General features: G+C 44.1%; 1 protein-coding gene across 1 annotated transcript; it reads left to right on the plus strand.

The window, feature by feature from the left end:
• The first annotated feature begins 3,132 nt into the window (after positions 1 to 3,132).
• Positions 3,133 to 26,828, plus strand: CTNNBIP1 (catenin beta interacting protein 1). Its single transcript, XM_081953815.1, has 5 exons — positions 3,133 to 3,513; positions 18,958 to 19,008; positions 20,602 to 20,723; positions 21,812 to 21,902; positions 25,172 to 26,828. The coding sequence occupies exons 3-5, from the start codon at positions 20,628 to 20,630 to the stop codon at positions 25,228 to 25,230; spliced, it is 246 nt and encodes an 81-aa protein (XP_081809941.1). The 5' UTR covers positions 3,133 to 3,513; positions 18,958 to 19,008; positions 20,602 to 20,627; the 3' UTR covers positions 25,231 to 26,828.
• The last annotated feature ends 1,024 nt before the right edge of the window (positions 26,829 to 27,852 follow it).

A 27,852-nucleotide genomic window follows, 5' to 3' on the forward strand; every position in this document is an offset into this window, starting at 1 on the left:
CCGCAACTTGGAAAGTGGAGAATGTTCACTTCTGGGACTTGACAGGAAGGTGAGGAAAGAAGCAGGACATTCACCGCACCTAGGCAAGCTTACCTCTTGGTGAGCCTCGGAGAAAGCATTTGAGGAAATGTCCAACCCCAAAACAGGGAGAGGCTTTTATAATATAGTCTAGCCTTTATGGTCACTGTACATCACAATACAATACAATACAATACAATAGCAGAGTTGGAAGGGACCTTGGAGGTCTTCTAGTCCAACCCCCTGCCTAGGCAGGAAACCCTATACCGTTTCAGACAAATAGCTATCCAACATCTTCTTAAAGACTTCCAGTATTGGGACATCCACAACTTCTGGAGGCAACTTCTGTTCCACTGATGAATTGTTCTCACTGTCACGAACTTTCTTCGTAGTTCTAGGTTGCTTCTCTCCTTGATTAGTTTCCACCCATTGCTTCTTGTTCTACCCTCAGGTGCCTTGGAGAATAGTTTGACTCCCTCTTTGTGGCAACCTCTGAGATATTGGAAGACTGCTATCATGTCTCCCCTAGTCCTTCTTTCTCTTAAGCTAAACATACCCAGTTCCTGCAACCGTTCTTCATATGTTTTAGCCTCCAGTCCCCTAATCCTCTTTGTTGCTCTTCTCTGCACTCTTTCTAGAGTCTCCACATCTTTTTTACATTGTGGCGACCAAAACTGAATGCCGTATTCCAAGTGTGGCTTTACCAAGGCATTATAAAGTGGTATTAACATTTCACATGATCTTGATTCTATCCCTCTGTTGATGCAGCCTAGAACTGTGTTGGCTTTTTTGGCAGCTGCTGCACACGGCTGGCTCCTATTTAAATGGTTGTCCACTAGGACTCCAAGATCCCTTTCACACACGTTGTATACGTGATTCGTTGTATCACGTATACAACGAAATTGGTTTTAGCCTCACTGGTGCAATCCATGACAGCAAATGCAAACAACATAAATCGCATAAAGGATAATCCCTATGCAAATAATTAGTGGAGGGGGGGGAGAAAAAGAAAAACTAGTCCTAAGTTTCCACGTGCGCATGGAGTGATTGTGGTTGTGTTTTAAGAGTCCGACGTGGCAAATACGCCCTTGGTCTACCTTGCAGGTTCCCCCAGTTTTCATCTCTTTTTCATTTTTATGGATTTCATCGGAACAACTTCAAAACAGGGCTACCTATTTTGAGGTCAATCTCTAAGCTTGGTAAGATTGTCACAGATTCCGCCTTATTCCCCCTGCTGTCGGCCAATTAGCCTGTGAAAGGTGATTTATTTGACTTGAAAAGAAACTTATTCTAAGAAAGATTTATGGTAATGTTTTGTGTGTCCGAAGTTTACAAACCTGTTACATGGAAACAGATAGCTTGAAATAAATTCTACGTTATTATAATGGATCAGTCCTTCAACAGTGGGGAAATGATTTATGCCCATTTCAGTGGATCGCAGACTTATTGTAATGTTATGTGTAGTTTATAAACTAGTTGCTTACAGATGCATACATTCACACTATATGTATATATGTACGTATGTATGTACAGTATAGCACAGAAATTACACCCCCTCACATTTTGTAAATATTTAAGTATATCTTACCAGCAGTTTAGACATTAATGGTTGTGTGTTGCGTTATTTTGAGGGGACAGCACATTTACACTGTTATATAAGCTGTATACTCACTACTTTACATTGTAGCCAAGTGTCATTTCTTCAGTGTTGTCACATGAAAAGATATACTTAAATATTTAGAAAATGTGAGAGGGTGTACTCCTGTGATATACTGTATGTTGTATTCACACACACACACACAGTTTTATCAATTAAACTGCCCACTAGATGTCTAAAGCTTAATTTTCATCATTTCATAGTGGTTGGGATTGATGGAGTTTCTAGTCTTAACACTTCTAGAAGACACTGAAGTTGAGAAAGCTGATCTACACTAAATTGACTTTCCAGATAGGGCTGTCTACTAACTTCATTTGGTCATACTGGAGATTAAAATTCAGATTTAACAGAATAACAGAGTTGGAAGAAACCTTAGAGATCTCCTTGTCCAACCCCGTTTTTCTTGTATGACTCAAGAGTAAATGCTTACATACACTTATTTATTTACTATTCATTACATTTGTATTCTCTCCTCCCCCCCCCTCCCCAAATAAAAAAATATTCCTAGAAAATAATTTCAGGAGAATGCTGTAATGCTGAGAAAAGTGGAGGGAAAGAAAAGAGAAGCAACTTAAAACTAAGGAGAAATTTCCTGACGGCTAGAACAATTAATCAGTGCAACAACTTCCCTCCAGAAGTTGTGAATGCTCCAACACTGGGATTTTTAAAGAAGAGATTGGACAACCATTTGTCTGAAGTGGTGTAAGGTTTCCTGCCTGAGCAGGGGGTTGGACTAGAAGACCTCCAAGGTCCCTTCCAACTCTGTTACTCTGTTAATTCCACGGCTGGCTGGGGAATACTGCACTGTTTTCCAGCCCTGGGAACTTTGAAGTGTGGATTTCAACTCCCAGAATTGCCCAGTTCAGCAAGATGGGGTGAAGTGGGGTGGAGTAGATGACCTCCAACGTCCCTGGCTGGGGAATACTGCACTGTTTTCCAATCCTGGGAACTTTGAAGTGGGCATTTCAACTCCCAGGATTGCCCAGTTAAGCATGACGGGGTGAAGAGGGGTGGACTAGATGACCTATAAGGTCTCTTACGACTCTGTTAATTTCACGGCTGATTGGGGAATTCTGGGAGTTGAAGTCCACACTTCTTAAAAAGCCCCCCCCCCCTGACCTCACACACACACCCCAATGCCGGTTGGGCAACACCGATTTTTTTGTATGCGGTTGCTAAGAACGGACAGGGATCCGATCAGCGCGCAATCCAGAGTTCGACGATCAATCCCACCGATTATTCCCACGAGGGCGGGGTTTCCCCGCAAGCCCCGCCCTTCCATTCATTCCGCCGCTTCGAAGCCCCGCCCCCTTCGCGCAGCGCGAGGGACGGCGTTTGTTTTCTCCCCCCCTCCTTTCCGCCCCGCCGGCCCCGCCCTTTCCTCCGGCCCCGCCCACCCGCGGCCCTCTCCCACGGCCTGGAATCCCCGCCCCCTTTTTTACCTCAGGCGCGCCGTCGCGATGTTGCCGCCTGAAGGCGAAGCGGCTGGCCGCGTTTCGGGCGGCGGCGGCGGCTGCAGCGGCGGCTCCCTCCCTTCTGGAGTCGTCGAGGCGCCTCCTCCTCCTCCTCCGTTCCCTCCCTCGGTCGTCGTCGCCGCTCTGAGTCACGACGGCGGAGGGAGGAGGAAGAGGCGCAGCAGCGGCAGCAGCAGCAGCAAGAAGAAAAGGCGGTCGCTCGCTCGCCGGCGCAACCGGGTCGCTCTCGCCTCACGCCTCAGCAAGGGGACCCGCCTGGCTACTTTCCACTCTCGGGGTACGCCAAGGGAGGGGGGGAGGCTCGCCCCCTCCCTCCTCAAGGACCCCCTCCTCAAAGAAAAAAAAAACCACCCACCGCCTCAGGTAAGCGCCTTTCGGCCCTCACCCGCCCTACAAAAGGCGGCGCGTCTGCGCGTGCGCGCTGGCTCGCTCGCTCGGGTTCCATCGCCCCCCCCCTCTTTCCCCAACGGCCGTTCTCTCTTCTTTCCTCCCCTCCCCCCCCCCCCCCACGCCCTGTGGGTGTTTTGTCTCTTTCCAATATGGAGTCACTCTTGCTTCTGCCCCTGCTTCAGGTTTTGGGGGGAGGGTTGTGTGTGTGTGTCAGTTTGCTCTGCTTCAGGTTTGGGGGGGAGGGGCGTGTGTGTTCCTGCCTTGCTTCAGGTTTGGGGGAGGGATGTGTGAATGCCCTGCTTTAGGTTTTTGGGGGGGGTGTCTGCCCTGTTTTGGGTTTGGGGGGGAAGTGTGTGTTTGTGTGTGTTTGCCCTGCTTCGGGTTTTGGGGAGGGGTGTGTGTGTGTGCCCTGTTTTGGGGGGATGTGTGTGTCTGCCCTGTTTTGGATTTTGGGGGGAGGTGTGTGTGTGTGTTTGCCCTGCTTCGGGTTTTGGGGGGAGGTGTGTGTGTGAGCCCTCTTTTGGGGGGGAGGTGTGTGTGTGCCCTGTTTTGGGGGGAGGTGTGTGTGTGTGTTTGCCCTGCTTCAGGTTTTGGGGGGATGTATGTGTGTCTGCCCTGTTTTGGGGGGATGTGTGTTTGTCTGCCCTGTTTTGGGGGGAGGGGTGTGTGTGTGTTTGCCCTGCTTCAGGTTTTGGGGGGAGGGGTGTGTGGCTGCCCTACTGCAGGTTTTTTGGGGAGGAAGTATGTGTGTGCCTGCCTGTCTGCCCTGCTTCAGGTTTTGGGGTGTGTGTGTGTGTCTGCCTGCCTTGCTTCAGGTTTTGGGGGAGGTGTGTGTGTGCGTGTGCACCTTCCCTTCCCACCAAACTGCTGCGATCCACCACTTTATACTTTGAAATACAGTACAGTTTTTACCATTCTTGGGGGGTGGGGGGCCTGCGTGCGGGTTTTTATGGCTGAGGTTAACTGTTCTTGAGTTCTCAACTTTGGCAGCGGAGTTGCCCCCGCCACTCTGAGTGCCCTTGCCCGCTTCCGCACCCCGCCATCCTAACCAGGATCCTGAATTGACCTGCTTTCTAGGTTCGCGGGAGAGGCTGAAGAAGAAGGGTGACATTATTTGAATGGCACTGGCTGGTGGGGGACGGGGGTGCCACCCGCTCAGATGCCAATTTCACACCGCTGTTGAAATTGGCAAAGGTTGGCATCTCAATGCATCCAGCCTCCGACAAATGTGTGGATCATGCCCTTTGGGCTTTTATTAATCAATTCCAATATGTTTTTGTTTTTTAAGGCATTAATTGTTTTCCACTATGAGACAACAATCTCAGTGTACGGATAATTTTTCTCTTACCAGAAAAGTTAGGAATTTTCGTTCTACCCCAGTGAATGGGTCAGGACTCTCAAATGGGCCAGGACTTCTCCTACTTCCCCAATGAGGCTGTGGCCCTTGCTGCCTTTGTATTGTTGTTATTGCAATAGAGAAATGCAAGTGTTTTTCCTCAAAATTGATCACCCTTGTATACTTGTACGCCATACAGAAAATTGACATGGCCTTGAGCGTTTGCCCAAGATTCTCACTCAGCCAAGATTAGGGCAGAGAAAAGGGCTTCCAGTCTGTGATAGGAAAGAGCTCTTGGGGCCTTGGATACAGTATTCTCTTTTGGACAAAGCCAGTAGCTCAGTTTTAAGAGTATGTCCTTTGCCTGTAGAGATCCCAGTTTCAGTTCTTGTCGTATCTAAGTGGGGAGAAAAAAAATCAGATGCCAGAGAGGAGAGACACCTTCCTAGGCGAGATCCTTGAGAGTTTCTGCCTGTCAAAACAGTTCTAAACTGGAAGAACAATAGCCCGAGCGGATTATTACAGTATCTGCCGCTCCCATCCTGAGCGTTGGTCTAGGATTGAGCTTAGTGCGTGTTGTCACTTGGCTGTGTTTTCAGATGTGCGTTTTAAATTACCTGAAGTTTGTGCTTTAAGTACAGAATGCAAAACTCGGAAGGAATCTTCCTTCCTCACTCTCAGGAGTCTGCTTTTGACTGTTTAGTACGGAGTAAGAAAAGTGTGGTTCTATTTTTTTAATGTGTTTGAAATAAGTCTTCTCTGGCAGGGGTCACCAACCATTCGGACCTCAGGGACTACTCAATTCATAATTTTAAATCCTGTGGACCACTGATATGTTTTTTAAAAGATAAATGGTATTTAGTGCAATATAAAAAATGCAAATAATTTTTCTGTGGACCACCAAAATTTTCTTGTGGGCCACCACTTGGTGACCGCTGATCCATGGGACATTATGGAGCACAGTAAAGGCCATGGAAACTTAAATCATGTAACCAGTGTACAGGTAACCCTTGACTTACAACAGTCCGTATAGTGACCTTTCAAAGTTACAATGGCACTGAAAAAAGTGACTTATGACCGTTTTTCACACTTGTGACCATTACAGCATCCCCATGATCATGTGATCAAAATTCAGGTGCTTGGCAGCTGGTTCATATTTTTCACCCTTTTTTGTGTCCCAAGATCATGTGATCCCCTTTTGCGATCAAGGAGAGGAAGCCGGATTCACTTAACAACAGCATTACTTACTTAACAATGCCGGTGATTCACTTAACAACTGTGGCAAGAAAGGTGGTAAAATGGGACAAAACTCGCTGAACAAATGTCTCACTTAACAACAGAAATGTTGGGCCCAATGCGGGCTGTAAATTGAAGATTATCCATAATGCATTCACTGTCGAGTTGTATGCCAAACCTATTAGTGTTTATAAAACATTTTTGCAAGCATTTTTTAAAAAATAAATCCAGTTGGTGGCTAGAGTTCTTCTATATAACATTTTATAAGACATTCGGTCACAAAATATAGGCTTCAGTCATCACCCTTTGCAACAGTGGATGGCAAAAGGAAATGAGCGATTTCTCTTCATAGAGGCCTTTTTCTGTAGTGTGCAAGCCAGTAAAGCTTCTTGTTAGTAGGAGTTTTAAAGAATACAGAGTCATATCCCACTTGAATACCGAAAAATTAATCTATTTTAATAATACACTATTTTAAATGCCAAGCCTTTAAAAATCCTAACATTAGATTTATCGGTGTATTGTTGGAAGAAATGTCCTTCTGGGTTCGGCTCCAAGTGGGGAAAAAGACACTGGAGACATGGAAGCTGCTTGGAAAGATGGTTTTAATGGTGGACAGGACCACATGGCCTGAGCCCTGAACAGCAAAGGTGATCACATGCTTCAATGTTGGTGGAGAAGAGAAGAGAAGGGAAGAGAAGGACTGAAGAAGGGCTTGCAGGGATTTTTATAATCTGTTCTGCCCCACCTATCTGTTTCCTGTTCCTGTGTAAGAAATGTATTCTGATTGGTTGCCAGACTCACATGGGCCCATGCAGGGGCAACCCTCTAGGCTGTTTTGAATTCAGGTTTGATTGAGTTCAGATGCCATGTGGTCAGTTGAGTAAAGGCTTATTATCCTGCCTTAATCCCATCACAGCTGAAGAGGAGAACTCTTTATTATGTAAAGTGGACTAGCTTGGCCTTCTTAATGGCCCATTGACAAAAGTGGGGATGGGCAGGAAGCTGTAGGAATTTAGTGTTTAAAATGTGTTTCTCCCTTTTTCACATCCAGGAAAATATAATATTCTGCCTTTTCAATATTTCCTAGGATATTTCATTTTTCTGGGAGAGGGCTAGGTGATAACTTCCTACAATCCCTCCTTTTTTTTTTCAAAAAAATGTGAGTGGAACGCACATGTTTTTGACAAAAGATAAAATCGGTCAGATCAGGGAAACTTAATTTTTCTGATGGAAAAGCATTGAAAGAGGCAGCAGAAGGATCCCTTCAGTGGCTCCCAGAGAGCTTTTAACCATGAAGGTCTTAGCAACCAGGGCACAATTTCTGGAAAGAAATTTACAATATCCAATTTACCATGCCAATTATTTTCAGGTGTTTGATATCACTTTCTGTGAGCTTCCAGACTACAAGCAAGCAGAAGTCCCAAAAAAACTTCACAGCCATTGAAGGATTCTTCCTTTTAAAGAAGTACAGGCTGCCCATTTCCAAGGGATTTCTTTAACTTGCCCTGGCTCCTATTTTAGTGAGGCCAAATTGAGTTTAGCTAGTGTGCAATACAAGCTATTTAGTATTTTTTTTAAAGTTACACACAATGAGCCCAGGGACTCCTATCAGAGACCACCAGTGCAACATGTCCTGCTTTACTGGGCAACTGGGCAGCAGCATTTTTTTTTAATTGAGTCACAGGGTTTGAGTTTTGAAGATCCTTTCTGCTACTCTTCAAGTGGGGGAATTGCCTGAGGGGAACTGACCCTCCCCCATGGGATTAAAAGGGAGATATCTGCTTTTGTGCAAGGGCAAATTCAACCTAGGAAAAGCTTTGTGGAGTTAAGTCAAGGAGATAGTTTCAATCTAGTTCTGAATGGAGCCTCTCTCTCTCCCTCTCTCTTTGTGTGTGTGTGTGTGTGTGTGTGTGTGTAGCTGCTTCTACAATACAGAAAATACAGACATTTTGGACAAAATTTCCCTCCCACCAGCCAGAAATCTAAGGTGTTCAGAACTTGCTGTGCTAGCCATTCTCAAATACAATTCTTACATGAATACATTAAACTGATTACAATATAAATGAGACAGGAAAGAAGAATTACAATTACAATTTCTGTGAGGGAGGCAAAGAAACAAAACTTTACAATCAGTTTCCACCCTCCCCCATAGTCTTTACAGCTGTCTTCTGGGGATAGAAGAGAGTCTTTTGGTCTTTACTTCTTCATCTCCTTCAGGGTTCTTTCATGTCTGCTAGGGTGGCATGCTTGGTTTGGTGGTAAGGCTGGTAAGAGTGGTCAGTCAGTCTTGGTAGTCTGTCCCAGGCTTGGCTAAGTTTTTTTTTTTCTCCTCATGTCAGGTTTTATCAGCACGCAATCACCAGCAGCAAATTGGAGAGTTATGGTTTGAGCTAGCAGTCCTGTGTTTCTGAGGTTAAAAAAAAAAAGGAGAGGCCAAGAATACAGTTCTTTACAGACATATCTTTAGTCTCATGTTGTGGAATATCACCCATTCTGTCCAAGTGTGGAAATCCAAACATTATTTCAGGAGGTAGACGATGTAAATTTCATGGAACATGACATTCCCACTGCCTGTATGATTGAAACACTTTTGCAGTAAGATGAGTAAATTTCCAAGACGGACAACAACTTGTGTTGCAAACAAACAAACAAACAAAATCTCATAGGGTAGAGCACCTTGACTCATAAGCGTTTAAAAATGCACTCAGGTGTAAAAGAGGGAGGTAAGAAGAACAGCTTTTAAAAAAAAATGCAATTTAAAAAAAAAAAAGGTACTTTGAGTCAACACTCCAAAATATCAAATTCCATTCAGATGGAAGCAAATTCTCATTAAGTATGTTAAAACATTTACAAATGTAAGCAAAACATCTCAAAATCATTCCTTTTTATAGGTTTAATTAAGCATTTTAAACCTCAAAAATTTCAAGAAAAAAAATCAAAATTGTATTCAGAGCAAAGAAATGTAACTGCATAATTTTATATGCAGATAAAAGATCACAATAGTGAAAGGTAAGCGGAGCAGATCACCCATTTACTCCAAATTTCTCAGAAGAGAGGGGGGGGGAAAGTGGTTAAAGTGAGGAGAAAAAATTTCAGCCTTTAATGACCCAAAAGGAAGGAGGGAAAGAAGGAGGGGGGGGGGATGCCCAGAGGCATTCACAGGTATCACTGGGGCATTTCATACACACACTCATGGTAAAATGAGCAGACATTCATTCTCCCCGCTTTTCCTACTTCCCTCCAAAGAATGACCCAGAAGGAAGAGGGGGGGGGGGGATTCACACAGGCAATCACGTGGATCTCTGCATCCATTCACTTATCACTCCCTGGGGCATGAGGGACACATACTCACATTCATATTGCAATCAGACCTTCGTGCTTGCTCATGCCAAACAATCATAGGTATTTCAGGAAGCTTTTTTTTTTTCACAAGCCACCAAGCTTCATTTTCTTTTATTAGAGGATCTCACCCTCCCTTCAGGTTTGGAAATGATAACACACATGCATACACACACATACCATTAAACAACCTTGTAACTGACTGCTTCTTTATATGAAAGGGAATCAAACTACATTCATACCAACTTTACCATCAACATACTCACATTTGCACTGCAATCATTAATTTCACATACAAAAATCCCATTTCATTCGTTCTTCATGCAAGGCAGTTATTACAATTACTTCAGGGAGCTGTACATAAGCCAATGAGCTCCATTTTCTATTATTAAAGGATCTCAACTTCCCTCCAGGTCTGGAAATGATCACACACACACACATACATACACAAATACCATTAAACAACACTTTCAGGCCTGGGGGAGGTGCACACCTAGATGCACACCTAAGAATTTCTTAACAGACATTACATCAAATTAATCAAGTCCAATTACCTAGGTCTTCCATTCAGACAGGCTTTACCTTATTACCTGCTAAATTTCTTACTTTTGCTTGAAGTGACCTGGCTGTTCTATCTCCTTAAGCACTAGATAGTTAATGCCTGTCTCTGCCCTGGGGTGTTCGTTTCTAATTTGGACCTGCCAGCTGTGCTGGCTAATTTTTAAAGATCCAAATTCTATCTTGATATCCCAGCACGCGCTGGCATTTTTAAATATCAAGGTGTATAGAAACAATGTACAGAGATGTTTGTCCACACATTGTTTGCATTCAGCCAGGGTTCTAGGTTGGCGCTCCCAGCACACGCTGGCATATTTTTAAAGATCCAAGATGTATGGAGACTTTCATTAACACATCATTTGCATCTGGGTGGGGCCCTTGATTCATCTGATGGTGGCCAGAAAATCAGCAAATTTGTTGACAAAATCTAAATCAAAACTGCCTTCTGGAGGCCAGGTTTTTACTTTAGGACTAATAGAGTAGGTTGGTCAGAAAAATGTGCAAAGGGTTTTTTACTCAGGTTGAAGGCAAACCTTTAGTAGGAATTTCCTTCATTTCATACATGCACACACAAGGCAACACTCTCCTCCTCCCCCCAAAAGGGAAAAAAAAAATCTATACTCACCTGAAGAGTACAATCTTCTAGGGCTGAAAGACATGAGAACAAGGTTCCCCCCCCCACAGAAAAGGCATTGTTGGAGGATTAGAGGTAAGGGAGGGGCGTGGGGGGGGGGTAGATAGCTTGCAGGCAGAGTTTGAAAAAAATAAAACCATTAGTTACTAAGCAGATAAACAGATAAACATTATGGGGATATCACAGATGAGAAATGGGGTCTGGATTCACATGCTCCAGGAAAGAAATGAACAGGTAAAATCATTTAGACACACAATAAATGCAATGCAAGGATGAAACTTTCCTTGCAAATGAGCTTAAAACATTTCCTGGGTTGTTACTTTAAGGTATAGGCAAGGAAGGAAGGGAAAAAAAATATTTTTACTCTGTTTCTGCTGGCCAGAACAGACACAAAGTAAAGACTCCTCCCAGTTTCAGTTAGTTTTCTAGGCCCAACAAACTGAGTGAAGGCAATTTCTGCCAGTTTACTCCTTTCTTTCTTTGAACACTTTAAAATTCTTGTCTTTTGGATTGGAGACATCTTAGTTACAATTACCTTGAGGGTGCACAAAGACTTAGACATACACACACACAGACAAAGAGGGAAAAACAAAATCATTCCCACCATGAATTTCAGTTAAATTGGGGAAGGCACAAATCTTAACAAACAAAAACCACGTGGTTACATAGAAGACAGAGAAAGAGACAGACAAGAGGAAAAAAAAAAGAAATCCCACCATTTCCTTTTAAGTACCTTTTCAGCCAAATTAGTTTTTCCTGTATCATCTTTCAGCAAAGCCCATTTTCTACAATCTGCTCTTTTTTTTCTTCATTCCGGCCAGGACGGGCATTTGCTTTTCGTCCCAGGCCCCCAACAACTCCCCTAGGGGGGTTTCCATGGCTACCCTCGAGCTACCGCTTCCCATGATCCCGTTTAGATGTGGGTTCACTTCGTCCTAGCTGGGTTTGCCACTTCGTATTTCCCCACTTTACTTTCGCGTCCTTAGAGGACCTTTCGCGCCCTTTTGAAGGGACTTTCTCTGTTTGCCCTTCGGAGGGTCTTATTGGTGCCCTTCGGAGGGACTTTTCTGGGGGTGCCCTTCGGAGGGACTTTTATCGCGTTCCTCACCGCGGGAACCTTCTCTCGATTCGCGCCCTTTCACGCAGGGACTTTCGATTCGCGCCCTTTCACGCAGGGACTTTTCTTACAGTTTCAAGTCTTGGGGAAAGAGACCCGGAGGACCAGCCGCACAGTGACCCAGGAGGGGTGCTGTCGGAGCGGGTATGCGTACCTCCATTTTTCTCACTAACTTTCTTATGGGCTTTAGCTTTTTTCTCTCACAGGACAAAAACAGCAGCAACAACAAAAAATAAAAAATCCATTCACTTTTCCATCCATTTTCACACACACTAGTCACACACAGGCAGGCATACACACATTTCCCATGCTTTAAAATTAAATTTTAGAGAATTAAAATTTAGAGGTACTCACCTTCTTTCCAGGCAGCCTTTGAGCTCAAACTCAAAACCCCTTTAAAGCCTAGATCCAAATGGCTAAGGCCAAGATAAAGTCCACCCACAGACTCAATGGGGTCTGTGCCGGCATGGGAGGCTTACCTGGGCCATATCCATTTGTTAGGCTAGCTTGGAGTCCCATCTGTGGGTCGCCAATTGTTGGAAGAAATGTCCTTCTGGGTTCGGCTCCAAGTGGGGAAAAAGACACTGGAGACATGGAAGCTGCTTGGAAAGATGGTTTTAATGGTGGACAGGACCACATGGCCTGAGCCCTGAACAGCAAAGGTGATCACATGCTTCAATGTTGGTGGAGAAGAGAAGAGAAGGGAAGAGAAGGACTGAAGAAGGGCTTGCAGGGATTTTTATAATCTGTTCTGCCCCACCTATCTGTTTCCTGTTCCTGTGTAAGAAATGTATTCTGATTGGTTGCCAGACTCACATGGGCCCATGCAGGGGCAACCCTCTAGGCTGTTTTGAATTCAGGTTTGATTGAGTTCAGATGCCATGTGGTCAGTTGAGTAAAGGCTTATTATCCTGCCTTAATCCCATCACAGCTGAAGAGGAGAACTCTTTATTATGTAAAGTGGACTAGCTTGGCCTTCTTAATGGCCCATTGACAAAAGTGGGGATGGGCAGGAAGCTGTAGGAATTTAGTGTTTAAAATGTGTTTCTCCCTTTTTCACATCCAGGAAAATATAATATTCTGCCTTTTCAATATTTCCTAGGATATTTCATTTTTCTGGGAGAGGGCTAGGTGATAACTTCCTACAGTATAATAGTATTTTAGCAACTAGACTGTTTATAAACCCTGTTCATAATGGTATGCGCATGGCCATCTCTGTTCAAATACTTTGCACAATTCAGCTGGCTGATAGACAATAAATCAGTGTGATAAGTGTTGAATGGCATGTGTGCTAATCCTGCATAAATTGAGGATGGATCTGGATTAATTGCAGAGTGTCACACAAAGCTTGATAGCTGTATTAATCTTCTGCCTTTTACTATAACTTCCTCATTTTGTGAAGAGAGTCTGCAGTAATTGAGTACCGATTAAGCCTTTAGATAAAGCTTGATTAGGCAGTTTCAGAAGGGAATCTGTGAATATAGTAGGTATTTGGTCCTGTGTTGTTCAATTGTTTCTTTTGCAGGCTACTGTGTTACCTTGGGCCTATTAACTCTTTTATTGCAAAGAAGCTTCCCATTTGGCCCTTGTCTAGAAAGGAAATCAGCTCTATCCTGCTGAGGACATTTCCTTCCCTGTTGTGTTACTTTTTGGATAGTTGCAGCCTAGTTTTTATTTTTTTTTAAATAAAAAATAAATCACAGACTTGCAGTCTGCAGATTAACTCAGAATCTCACACCTTAGCCTTGTGGACAACACATTTCCTTCCTGGCCGTGTATGAAATGGCAACGGCAGAGCTTGCACCACAGAGCTTAACAAACCTCATGTGGAAAATTGGAAGTGATTTGTGCTTCCTGTTTTGTTTAATCATGTCAACATACTGCAGTTGCTGCAGATTTTGTGAGGAACCTTGGAGCTGGTTTGGAGTAACTTGACGCTGTACGGGAAGCACTAATAGTTTAGAATTAGGAATATGTTTTGTCTGAACAATTTCAGGAAAGATGGAACAAACTGGCAGCAAATAAAACTTTTTAAGGCGAAAGGAGATTTAATACATTCTGACTTTCAACAGTTCACATCAAGTACCGGCAGTCGTTTTTAACATTTCCTTAAGAGTTTTATGTTTAACCCCCCCCCCCCCTTTTCAACAAATGCCTGATTTGTTTTCCCTAAAGGCTTTGACTTGATTAGTAATTTGTCACGTATTTATTCACGTAGTTGTTGCCAGTTGCTTTGGGACAGCAGAACATTATACAGCTTTGGTGTTCCTGTAGCAGCTTCCCAACTCGTCGTAATTAAAATGTCCTTTGAAAGCAACTCCGAGGTACCCAAACATAAATATTACAGGTGGCTTGTAAGAGAGAGAAATATTAACCAATGAAGGCAAATATACGTGATTAGGGATAATGCTGCAGGATCCAACATTCTGTAGAGGGAAGTTCCCTGAGGATGGGGGATCCAGCATGAGTCCAAAAGCTCAGAAAACTAAACCTCTGGTCACAATAACTGACCCAGATTGGATTCTGCAGAAATATGAATATTACCACTGGGCCCAAAAACCCACCCACCCACCCCTCATTGCGAAATCCTTTTTCTCTGCATTCATTTAATTATTTTTTGTTGTAGACAAAATCAGCATGAATGACATTACTTGACAGTTTTAACAATTAAATGTCTTGCACGTGGGTATTTTTTTCTCTGATGTGTTTGTGCTTTTAGATGATTAAATCTTTTCAGATAAAACACCCCTCAGGGCCATACTCAGATAATGCCTGTATACAGATTAAGGTGAGCAAAGAAAGATAGGTTAACTTGCCTGGGTCTTACATTCAGGAGTCTGTTTTGGAATCAGATATCCATATCAATTCTTAGTAAAAACAAAAGAGTTTTCGCTTTTGAAATAACTGGGACTGTGACATATTTCATGAGCCTTTCTCACGGTTAAGAATAATTTGATTTTTGTTGTTATGTATGATAAAAAAATAACTTACTGTATAAGAAAGTATATAATAAATTAACATAAATGCAATTACCAAGAATAGTTATTGACAAAATCCAGCAGTACTTAAATACCACGTGACTTGCTTGAAATGCCACCTCTCTGCGGTTTTGATGGCTGAATGGTTTATCTACCTGCAACAGCTTCTCACCTTTTAAGCCTGAAGGTGGAATGGAATTGCACTTTTCCTATCTGGAATTATGATGGACTATTGTTTTGATTCAGACAGTATTGAGATTTTATAGAAAAGGTATTTTGAGTTCTGGGCCTTGATTGTGCAAAGCTTTCAATATTCTGTTACAATACTTTGAGCACATTAAACAAACATTCCAAGATTCCTAACAGTTCCCGTATTCCTGACCTCGATTGGGAATTAATACTAACCTTAAGAAGGCTACAAAAACCTCAATTGATTGACCTGGAACACAATGGAGTCAGCCTTGTGTAGGTCATTGTTTGTATAAATAATAGCTTGCATATAATTTAAGGGCTGAAGAGAATAATAACAATACTTCATGGGTATCTGGTCTCCATCTAACCCAACAAAATTATTGGGGGGGGGGGGGAAGTTCTTGAATTTAATTGCACCATTTGTCAAAACTTTCCTTGAAAGAAGCTATGAAAACGCAAGGATCATATCCAGGAAATGAACCACTTTCCTGTTTTGGATTTAAACATTTTTTAAAAAGTATGGTTAACTGCTGCTTATTTGATTGTTTTTTTTAAAATGAGAACTGTGCATACTTTGTCTAAAATTTAAAGTAGCCCTTGGAAACATGGTGGAAACAAGCTTGTAATTTTAAAACGTCCAGATCTCACTGTTCGCTTATAAATGGACAGCTGTATGCGTTCTTCATTTGCAGGCACCCCCTATAGAAATGTGAATTAATTCGGTCTACTTGTGGTTCAAGGTCATGAATCAGACTGAATGAATTGGGGGGGGGGGAGGGAATCTATGAGGAGGGGAGACAAGGGAGCTCTAATTTCAACGCTCCAGTGTTTATTGGAAGGTTTTTTTGTGAAACAAGGCAGCAGCTCCTATGCCCTCATACGTATCAGCATATTGTAACTATTAAAGGCCCTGTGAAAGTTTAATCTTATTTAATCTTGGGGTAATAACTTGAGAAAACAATTCAGCACTGTGCGTGTGTGTTTGTGTGAGATTTTTGTATTAGCTTAGCAGGGGCCGTGCATATTGTCACAAGCCTTGGTGGTGGATCAGCTGTTGTACAGCTGTCTTTTTAAACACTAGGACCATAATCGACAGTATACACAGCCAATATTACCCTCCAAAAATCCAGTTCCAGGTACCTGGGCATACTGTTTATTGGCAGTTGAAGCTAACTGTATCTTTTCAATTTTTAACAGAAACCCCAAGCTTCGCTTGTAAAATGCTGGGGATTAAAAAAAAACCTGTATGAGAAAGGGAGGAAGATAATACGGCATCACTCAAACCAATAGGAAGGATGGCAGAGGGAGGGGAAAAATGTGATTACTTGATCAGTAATGACAGATGAAGTTCTCTGGGTAAAAGCTTGCTTGCCTACCCATTTATGCAGCTGTGTGCTTCTACAGTTTATAACTTTTACTGTGTTTTAAAGGTTGAATCTGTTTGTTGCTTTTCATTAAGCAGGATTTCTGGGGGAGAATTCTGGTTTCCTGGCAGGTAGTCCTCGACTTACGACCACAATTGAGCCCAAAACGTATGTTGCTGAGTGAAACATTTGTTAAGGGCCCTTTGCCCCATTTTACCACCTGTCTCGCCCCAGTTGCTAAGTAAATCATTGCAGTTGTTAAGTTAGTAACGTCGTCGTTCAGTGAATCTGGCTTCCCCATTGACTTTGCTTGTCAGGAAGGTTGCAAAAGCTGATCGCGTAACCCTGGGACACACAAACTGTCATAAATATAAGCCAGGTGCCAAGCACCTGAATTTTAATCACCTGGCCAAGGGGGTACTGTACCTGTCGTAAGTGTGAAAAATGGTCATAAGTCACTTTTCTTCAGTGCCGTTGTAAGTTGAGGACTGCCTGTAGTTTTGCAGAAGCAGTTTTATTTTGTAGCCAGGTTAATGGGTGGAGGTGTGTGTGTGTGTGTGTGTGTGTGATCAAATGCATTAAGCCCAGTCACTTAAATCCCAGCTATGAGATTGCTTTACGGTTAACAATGCTAAACATTTTGAGACTTCACTTGAAACAAACAAATTTAAAAAATCAGATTTTCTCTAGTGTTGGTGGAGATAGCATGCAGGAATGGGTTCACTCCGTCTATTATCCTATCGAACTAAATCTGCAAAGTTCAATGTCCCGCCTCCTCTGGTAGCTCCTTCCGCTTTTTAGACTCAGTCTACCTTTGGACTGGACGTGTTTAGTCATAGGAAAAAAATCTCAAAATCTGTACTGGGACAAAAACCTCCCAGCCAGGCATAAATTTTCCGAGGCTGAGACATAATACAGAGGTTTTAATTTTGTCTAGGATTTTAATGTAGCTTTGATGTATCTGACTTTTAGCTACCTCAGGCTGCCTATATACTGTATTTGTAAAGTAGCCATCCTAGTAAGAAACGAGTATCAAAGCATTTTGCCTATGCAAATGGATGGATTAAAACTGTGCGGGGAATTCTTGCTCACCACCCAGAGTCATGAGAATTGGATGGCACAGCAACGGTATTAATAATAAATGTGTACTTTCAGAGAAGTGCTTTTAGTATATGAGCTCCCCTCTGCATCTATGAAATGGCATCATTAAAAGCAGGCCTCATCTGATGTTTAGAGCAGTTCCATATCACATCAATTTTGTTCATTTGCCTGGTGGATCTCAACAAGGCTGGCCGTGATTTTGGCATTGCATATTCTGACCTAGGCTTCCTGAGAAAGCATAAATCACAATCTTTGTCCCCAAAACCTCCTTATTTATACAGCTGTGAATTATGGTCATTCACAGCCAGTAATAATTCACAAACAGTCTGTGAAGAGTCCGACAGATGTCTGCTTGAGTTGCCACAGTCTTTCAGGGTCATGTTGATAAGCACCCACCTTTATCTCCCTTGAAATGCTGCCAGAGACCTAATTGCCAATTAGTTTTGCAAGGCCCAACGTAGCACAGAGTCAAACAGAACGTCTCAGAGCTTGAAACCCAACCAGATGAACTAATTGCTTCCTGCAAAAGCTCACATCCTTTTGCTCCTCTTTCTATGTCTTATGGGAGGAGCCAATCATCTCCAAGCCTTACTCCTCAGTCGTCTTTTTTTCATAACTGTTCTTGCCTTCTGGCAGCACTGCACAGGCTCCCACTGGGAACAGGCTCCCACTGTTCTTCTGCCTTGCTGATGTCAGACTCTGGAGGCTCCGGAGGCAGCACATAAGTCCCAGATGGCCCTGGTCCCCTCTCTGCCTCCGACGCAGAGCCCTCATCCGAGCCTTCTCCAGGACTGGCCGATGTTCCTCCCCAACCTCCTCACTGTCCGATTCTGCTGCCAGCTCCGCAGGCGGACCACAACATTATATATCTGCAGCTGTGACCATTAGACCGCCTATATCCAACAGTCCTGAAGATTTGTTTATAGTTCCGATATGTTGTCGGAACCCTGAAAATGTATCGTTTTGGTGGTGAGATGAAGCATGTTATATAAACAGAGTTAACAAGTTCTCTTATCTTTTTTCTGTTGCTTCAGGAACTGCTCTTCCTCAAGAAAGGAAGGCATTAATCTCCTAGGACGCCTGGGCTGAGAATGGAAACACTCCTTATGATGCGGGCTGTACAAATTATGCCATTTTGCTTGCCGCTAAAATTATTGTGGGTTTACCAATGTGTTTACATACACATTGAGAAGCATTATGCGCCATGTGTCTTATCAGCTTTGTGAAGCTACTCTGACCAAAACAAGTTTCCTTGACTGCAGAACAGCTTTCATTAAAGCAGGCATCCCCTCCTTCCTGTTGGACTACTTTTATTACCAACAAATGAACTGTTTTTTTTTCCTTTTAATTGTCCTCCCGCTTTTTGATGACGGAAGTTTTCCTCCAGGAACTGAAACATTTCATTTAACATTAGAAGAACAAAACTAATTAGAGCTGATGTTCAAAACACGGGGTAGAGAACAACTCGCGTTTTCCACCAGGCAAGACTTGCATGCGGGATATTTAACATGCTTAGAACTAGTTTGGGACGTCTATTAAAAATCGTTGCTTTGTTCTCACAGGGTTGTCATTTGCGGTGTTTCCAGGCTAACAGATCACAATCAAGTATTCTGGTAAGTAACTTGGTTACTTACCAAGTAACAAATAACTTGGAAACCCTAAATGTGCGGCTTGCTTTGAGGGAATAGAATGAAAAAAAGGCCTTATTTCTATGCTATGGGATCATTTTTTTTTGTAATAATTTTTTATTGTTTTTGTCTTTTTATCACATATTACAATCTTTATATCAACAGTTTGTACAATGTTACATCGTCGTATCTATGTATGTTTTCCTCTCTTTACCATATATTACAATCCTTATGTCATCTTATCTATACATTTTTATGATATTTAACATATTTACCTACTTTTATATACAGTTCTATGTTTATTTATGTATATTGTTTTCGGCTTAATTGTTTTTCTTCTTATCCAACCATTCATACCACTTATTCCAAATTTCGTAGTATTCCGATTCTTCTTTGTCCTTTAATTTTTGAGTTAGTTTGTCCATCTCTGCGCACTCCAAGATTTTTTTTATCACTAATTTGTCTGGCGGTGTATTGTTTTGCTTCCAGCATTGGGCAAAGGCAATTCTAGCTATAGTTAATATATGTGTTAGTAGATATTTAATTTTTTTTGTGTAGTTCCCTTTAATTATTCCTAGTAAAAAAGGTTTCGGGTTTATACTTTATTTGTTCCCCCGTAATTTCTTGTGCCCACTTCCAGATTCTTTTCCAATATTTTTGCGATTCCGGGCAGGTCCACCACATGTGGTAGTAGGTCCCTTGTTCTTTTTTGCATTTCCAACATATCGGTTTCAGTGTTGGGTACATTTTTTGATTATAATATAGATCTAGCGGATTGGGGAAAAATTTGGAATATATTACAAATTAACGAGATCAGCAACACTGAAAGAAAATACATATAAAATGTTTTATCGTTGGCACCTACCACCAACAAGATTGGCAAAAATGTACCCAACGCTATGGAATCATTTAAGTCACACGGGAAGGAATCCTAAAAGGTTACCTAGTCCAGTCCCCTGCTTATTGCAGGATCTACTAAACGTCTCTGGCCAGTAGCCATCTAACTTTTGCTCGACGTTCTTCCCAAACAAACCATGAACGTGACAACCCACCAAACTAAAAGGCATGCAAAGTGTCAGCCCTGGACAGAAGGGAAGAGGTCCTCATACTGATGGTGGTTAGCAGTTGGCGCTGCAGAATCTCTCCCATCCCCAAGATTAATCTAGTACAGGGGGAGTCAAATTCATTGAGAGCCACATCAGGGTTGTGTTTGACTTCGGGGGGGCCAGGTGGGCATGGCCAGCTCAACATCATGTCGGGGGCACCTATGGGGGCCCGAGCACTCTGCCAGCAAAAACGGGCTCCCGAGCTCCATTTTTGGTTGAGATGGCCTCCTGCAACCTCCACCAGCGAAAACGGAGCTCACGAGGGCTGCCTGCAGAGCTTACAAGGGCTGCCTGTGGCCCTCCTGAGCTCAGTTTTCACTGGCAGAGGCACCGCGGGCCAGTCCTCCACTGTTTCCAGGGCGTCCCCAGGGGCCAGATCTAAGCACCCCGCAAGCCGGTTCCGACCCCCGGGCCTAGAGTTTGATACCCCTGATCTAAAACAATTCGTATTGTTGTCTCGTCATCTCTTCAGAAGTCTTCAAAACTGGAAAAAAGGGAATGAACCGTGAGGCTGTTCCGGGGAAGAGTCCGGAGGAGATGTACATTCAGCAGAAAGTGAGAGTGCTGCTAATGCTTAGAAAGATGGGATCCAACGTACGTATCCGTGCCATGAGCTCATTAGCATCAATAGCCCAGAATTTTTGTCTTCTGGTTTACGAGGTTCGCCTTCCGAGTTTCTCAAAGACAATTTTTATGTGTCGCAAGCCACCAGAGGAACCGTTTAGAATAGAATTGAATTGAATAGAACTGAATAACAGAGTTGGAAGGGACCTTGGACCTCTTCTAGTCCAACCCCCTGTCTAAGCAGGAAACCCTCCACCACTTCAGACAAATGGCTCTCCAACATCTTAAAAACTTCCAGTGTTGGAGCATTCACAACTTCTGGAGGCAACTTCTGTTCCACTGATTAATCGTTCTGTCAGGAAATTTCTCCTTAGCTCTAGGTTGCTTCTCTCCTTGATTAGTTTCCACCCATTGCTTCTTCTCCTGCCCTGAGGTGCTTTGGAGAATAGTTTGACTCCCTTTTCTTTGTGGCAGCCCCTGAGATATTGGAAAACTTCTATCCTGTCTCCTCTAGTCCTCCTTTCTATTAAACTAGCCAGGCCCAGTTCCTGCAACTGTTCTTCATATGTTTTAGCCTCCAGTCCCCTCATCCTCTTCGTTGCTCTTCTCTGCACTCTTTCCAGAGTCTCCACTAGATTCTAGAGTTTAGTTATTTCCGAGGTGATCACTCTGTAATCCCCGAAACTTTGGGGAATTAGCAGGATTAATCCCATTCATTATAGATCGCTTGTTTGCAATATCTTGAGGGTCATTCCCTATGATACTTGTGCAATTTATTTTCACACATTTGGTCTAACGGTCAAGGCACCAGCTAGAAACTGGGAGACCAGGAATTCTAGTCCCACTTGATGGCATGAAAACTGTCAGGGTGACTTTAGACAAACCCATCTCCCTCAGCCCACCTCACGGAGGTACTGTTGTGGGGAAATTAGGAGTAGTAGGAAAAAGGCATTTCTCCACATTGAGCTGTTTATAAAAATATAAGGATGGGATATAAATAAAAATAAGTACATAAATCAATAAGCCGCCAACTTGAAAAGCAAGGGGACAAATAATTGATCTGTTGGCAAGTTTGCCTTATCTTAATGGGGACGGGGTTTTGTTCTGTCCTTTTCCAGTTAACCAGCAGTGAAGAGGAGTTTCTGCGGACGTATGCGGGAGTAGTGAATAGCCAGCTTAGTCAACTTCCTCAGCACTCTATTGACCAAGGTGAGTAACACTTTATGCCATTTTTGTTTTGCTACAAATGTCTTAACATGCACTTTAGTTGATTTTGAAAGGACAAAAATAGTAAAAGCACAAGGGGTCACATTCTCTCCCCTGTACCACCCGTAATACAGGGATTTTTTTTCTTTTAATGTTAAACCAGGATTCTCCATTTAGTATGTTTATTACTTACTGCATATATTGCTCTGGGGATCTATAAAGGGAAGCACACTGAGATATTGAATGGATTTCAAACTACCTACCTTATTATTGGAGTATAAGACGCATCTTCTCCCCCCCCCCCAAAGGGTGAAAATCTGGGTGCGTCTTATTTATACACTGAATACCTCCCAAAATCCCGCCCCCTTCACCAAAATGGCCATGCATAGCCTTTAGCTGGCTTCCAGAGTGCTACTGGGGGTTGGGGAGGGCAGAAATGAGTGAAAAACGGGCCGTTTTTTGCTCAATTTTGCACCCCTCAGCCCCCAAGAGCACTCTTATAAGCCTCCTAAAGGCTATGCATGCCCTTTTTTTTGACAAAAAAAGGCGGTCTGCAGAGTGCAAAAACCTTTCTTTTTTAATCTCCTTTCTTTTCGAAATCTTGGTGCGGCTTATACTCCGAAAAATACAGTACTTTTCGCAGAGTGGTGCAGTGGCCTAAAGGTGGAGCTCTCCCCTCACAATCAGGAAGGCTGTGAGTTTGATCCTGAGTAGAGGCAGATGTTTCTCTCTCTCTCTCTCCTGATGTGAATATATCTGTTGAATAAAACTCCGCATTGGCGACCGGAAGGTCATCTGGCCATTAAAACACTCCGCTCCATTCAGTTGCCCACCTACTTTTCGCCTAAGGATAGCTTGGGCATGTTTGAAGCATGTTGGACTAGTAGCATTTCTTTCTCAGCGGTTTTAATCCAACTAATAACTGTATCCTAAAGATGGGCAATACAGAGTACTCATTAGTGGGTTGAATAACATTCTGCATTTCCTCAATGAAACACTAAAATCCAGCAACCGAATGGAGGGATTAGCCGCTAGATGGCAGCACACTCTTTAAAAAAAAACATAATAAACCGCTCCCACGTTTACACACCTGGTTTTTTTAAAACAATGTGTGTTGGCTTAAAGCAGCTCAGGCTGAATTGCTGTGGTTCACACCATTGATTTTATGGCTCCTTCAGAAGTGACCTGGGAATTTAGAATGACTCCTATTTGCAAACCTGTGACAGGCTTGCTATTCTATGGATATTCCCCAATGTTTATTAACCACTACAGCTGGTTCAGGTGCAATTGATAGAAAAAACCTGCTTTTTCCCTGGTGCTGAAGAGTCCGCCTTCTTTCCAGTTTCCTCCCATTGGTAGTTGATGGGCAAGATTCCCTGCTGAGATTCCCTGTGCCTTGCAGTGGTGGCCCTTGGGTTTCTGTTCAGTTTAGGGGTAGCTTGCTAAGTCGAGCTTCTCAATTTGTCTGGAAATGCTGCGGGGACAACGGGGATAAAAGTTAATGAATGCACTCCTGACCACTCAGGGTAAACTGTGAACCTTAATCCTTAGAAGCATAGATCAGGCAGCCTGCCTGCCTGCCTTCTTCTCTCTCTGTTTCCCTTCCTTCCTTTCCCTTTCCCTTCTTTCCTTCCTTTCCTCTCTGTCTTCTTCCTTTCCTTCCTTCATCTCTCTGTCTTCCTTCCTTTCCACTCTGCCTTCCTTCCTTCCTCTGTCCCTTTTCCTTCCTCTCTTTCTGCCCCCCTTCTTTTTTCCCTTCCCTCCCTCCCACTCTCTGTTTCCTTCCTTCCCTCTCTGTCTCCTTCCTTTCCTTCTTTCATCTCTGTCTTCCTTCCTTCCTTCCTCTGTCTCTTTCCCTCCCTCCCTTCCTCTCTTTCTGTCTCCCTTCTTTTTTTCCCTTCCCCCCTCCCTTCCTCTCTATGTTTCCTTTCCTTTCCTTCCTTCCTTCATCTCTCTGTTTTCCTTCCTTCCTTCCTCTGTCTCTTTCCCTCCCTCCCTCCCTCCCTTCCTCTCTTTCTATCTCCCTTTTTTTCTCTTCCCTTCCTCCCTCCCTCCCTCCCTTCCACTCTCTCCATCTCCTTCCTTCCTTCCTTCTCGGCCTGTTTTGATCTTTCCTGCAGTAGCTCTCTGCCTGTTAAAGAGGGAGTAAAAAGAAGCTGTTCCAACAAGGCGGCTTTACGCGTCTCCCTAGGTTGTGCCTGCTGCACTCTGAGTGCCTGCTGCAATCTGAATGTACATTGTCAAAACGAAAGGGAGGGTTGGAGTCGAGCAGAGATGCCGGCTGGGTCCCTGGGCGGCTGGAATCCTGGATAGTTTCCACTGAAGTGTCAGGACCAACCTTGGTGGCTCCGGCAGCTCTGGTTGCTATAGCAATGGAGCTAAGTTGGCTCTAGCAGAAGCTGGATCCCTTGGGGAGCGCAGAGCTGAGATGCAAACATAGTCTGGGCAGGTAGACAAGGACTGAACAATGGAACAACACAGCCATTCCTCAGAGCCTGTCCTACAGGGAGGAAATGCCCTGGAGGGTGTTGGAGAACTTCTCACAATAATTGTGAGAAAGTGGGTGACCTGTTGTGCAGTTATCATGCCTACGTTAGCTCCACATGCACAGGCTGCATCAAAGCAGGTGCCACAGAGAGCACGCAGTGGGATGCGGTGGCTCAGTGGCTAAGATGCTGAGCTTGTCGATCAGAAAAGGTCGGCAGTTCGAATCCCTAGCGCCACATAACGGAGTGAGCTCCCGTGACTTGTCGCAGCTTCTGCCAACCTCGCAGTTCAAAAGCACGTAAAAAATGCAAGTAGAAAAATAGGAGCCACCTTTGGTGGGAAAGGAACAGCGTTTCGTGCGCCTTCGGGAGTTGAGTCATGCCAGCCAAATGACCACAGAGAAGTCTTCGGACAGCGCTGGCTCTTTGGCTTTGAAACAGAGATGAGCACCGCCCCCTAGAGTCGGGAACGACTAGCACATACGTGCGAGGGGAACCTTTACCTTTAAGCATGAGATCTATGTTTTTCTTTACCTCCCACTTTTGCATAAGGGTCAAGGGTGCTTTTAAAAAAAATTCTCAGACCTGTGGGGCGTGTGTGCGAAGGGCGTGTTTCCCCCATATTCGTGCAATGCTTATCTGGTGTACAAAGACTACAGTTCCCAGAATTCCCAGTTGCGGGGAGGGGCTCGGCTGAGGATTTGTGAGACTCATTCCCAAAGCATCGAGAACATGACCCGCATGGATGGTGCTCACCGAACCTCTTTTTCCCCTTTTGTGCCGCAGGTGCAGAGGACGGCGTGATGGCATTTTCCAGGTCAGAGACCGAAGACAGAAGACAGTGATCCGAGCGGCTCTTTCGTGCTACCTAGAACTGGGAAAGGGGCAAACGAAGCGCTGGGCAGGTTCAAAGGAAGATGAGAGGGCACCCCTCGGTCCCTTTGCCCTCTCCTCGAGTCGGTGTGCCCCCAGGATCAGCGTCCCCTGCTCTAAATTCTCCTGCCTTCTCCTCTCATCCGCCCTCCTGAATGCATTTCACAGCCTTCGGTTCTCTTCCCCCATTATTTTGGCCCCGTAGGTTTGTCGCCGATCCAGGATGGCTCCGGGAATGCATTTAGGATTGGCTCGCCCGCCCCCACCTCCACCCGTAAAAAGCAAACCGATTGGCAGATTCAGAGGAAGAAAACGCGACAGTGCCACCCCCCTCGTGTTCAATTTTGCTTTTTTTTTTTTTTGGCCTTTTTAATGAATGGTTGCTGATGTCCCCGCTTGCCAAGCCTTCAGGCTCCAGTGCTTATATAGGTCATATTGGTGTGTTTTTGGAGAGGGGCTTGGTCATGGGCAATTGGAAGAGGAGGCCTGGGGTAGACGAGGAAGAGGAGGCCTGGGATAGACGAGGCTTGTAGATGTGTTGCTGAGATCCATGTTTTTCTTTTGCAGGAATCTGAGCGGTGGGGAGGGGGGATGGAAGGGAAGAGGGGAATCTGTATTTTTAGTGACCGCTTTTGCCATTTCTGGAGACGGTGGGAGAGGCAGATCTTGGGCTCTTATTTATTATAAGCTTGCTTGACTTTCGGAAGAAACAGCATTAAGGGCCGACATTCAGCCCATGGCAAAATCCACCTGTCCGTGGCTGTGGCCACTCAAAAATTCCTGGTTTTTTTTTTGGGGGGGGGGTGTCTTTAGGCTGAAAGGAAGCACTCAAAAAGCCCAGAGTTGAGATGGTGAATCTCCAATTTAAAAAATAAAATAAAATAAATCAAGACACCACATTCGTGCTCAGGAGGAAATTTGCTGACACACTGCCGGCGTTGATGGGTTGCAAAAATCTGCAACCCCTCCCCTTCAGATTGGGCCTGTTTTGCTGTAGCTCTTGGATCTTAATTCCTGAGCATGTTTCCGGGGTGAGGGGTTGGGAAATTAAAATCTACTCTCTAGGGGGTAGAACCAATTCAACAGTATTAGTTATAGACCAGAGTATTAAGCTTCCCGAAAGCTCCTTCATCCACGTATTTCCTTCCAGGAAGGCTGCAATGCAGATTGGGGAATTCTGGGAGTTGAAGTCCGGACATCTTTAAAGTTGCCAAGGTTACAAACTAGCCTCGGAGAAAATGAGAACCGATTTGCAGGGGATGGACAACTAAGCTTCATTTCTTGGGCGCTAATGGTGGCCCGCTGGGGAAATCAACCATAAATGTAGTTTATCTTTTCAGTAAAAAATGTAAGTTCCTCTAGAAAGTTGGATTTTGGGTTTTTTTTTTTTTTTAAAGGCCAGCTTTTGAAAAGGAAACATTCTTTTTCCAGGTTATACTTAATTTCCAACATGGCAGGGACTCCAGATCTTCTTCCTTGCCTTCTAGGGAATTGTCTTTCCCCGGAAGATCAAACCAATGTTTGTGTCTTAAACCCTCCTTTTTCAATAAATGGTACAATTTGGACTGTGGTCTTGTGGTCAGGAGCAACTTCCATTCCACCATCGCCCTGGTGCTGTTTGTTTGCTTCGTTAACTTTTTTTTTTAAAAAAAATATCCTTCCGAGGTGCTCCTCCAAAAGACTCTGCACACCCTCCACCCTCAAAGGTGCTCTCTTTTCATCATTTGCTCTTAATTCCCTGGATGTGTCATCCCTCGAAAACTGCCCTGCCCTTCTGTCCTGCCAGCTGCAGCCGTCCCCTTCCCCAAAAAATCCATTTGTAAAGCCGTTGAAAAAGGCGGCTCGCTCTGCCCCAGCCCTTTTCCTCAATCCTTGTCCTCCTGTGTTGTTTAGGGATGGGATGTCGAACTGGTGCCAACCCAGGATCGGTGCCAACGTATTAAATGTCCTGGGGGGGGGGGATGGTCTTCGAGAAAGCCCATTTGAGGCTCAATCTGGCATCTGGATGGGTCGACTAGGCGATGTGGCTACAGGCTCTGGTGTGCTCGGCGTTTCCAAACTACTAAGAAAAGCAAAGTGCGTGTCTCTTGTTTTGTATAAAAGCTCTGGAGGGCTAAAATGTACCTTGAACGGGGTGGGAAAATACAGTTTTAAGAGCTTTCCTGTGCCCCTTGTGTCTTTTGTGTCCCTTGATAACAAAAGCAGGATTGACGGGGGTGGGTGGGAATGGGGGAAGAGGGCAGAAGACCTGGAGCCCCGTGGTGGGATTCAAATACCGTATTTTTCGGACTATAAGACGCACCGGTGTAGAAGATGCACCAAGATTTCAAAGAGGTAAGAAAGAAAAACAGTTGTCCTCCCCACCCCACCCCCAGGAGCATTCTGCAGACTTCAAGATGGCTGGGGGAAGGCAAAAATGCCCCCGTCTTTGCAGAAAAGGGCATTTTTTCCCTTCCCCCAGCCCCCAGAAGCACTCTGCAGGCTTCAGCAGGCCCGTTTTTTGCCTATTTTTTCCCCAAAAATGGGATGTATGGGGAGGGGGGCGGCTTCAGAAGGCCAAAAATGGCTGTGTTCAGTGTCTTTTAACGGGGAAA

This window comes from Natrix helvetica (genome assembly GCF_964273705.1).
Source record: "Natrix helvetica genome assembly, chromosome: 5".
Lineage (NCBI taxonomy): Eukaryota > Metazoa > Chordata > Lepidosauria > Squamata > Natricidae > Natrix > Natrix helvetica.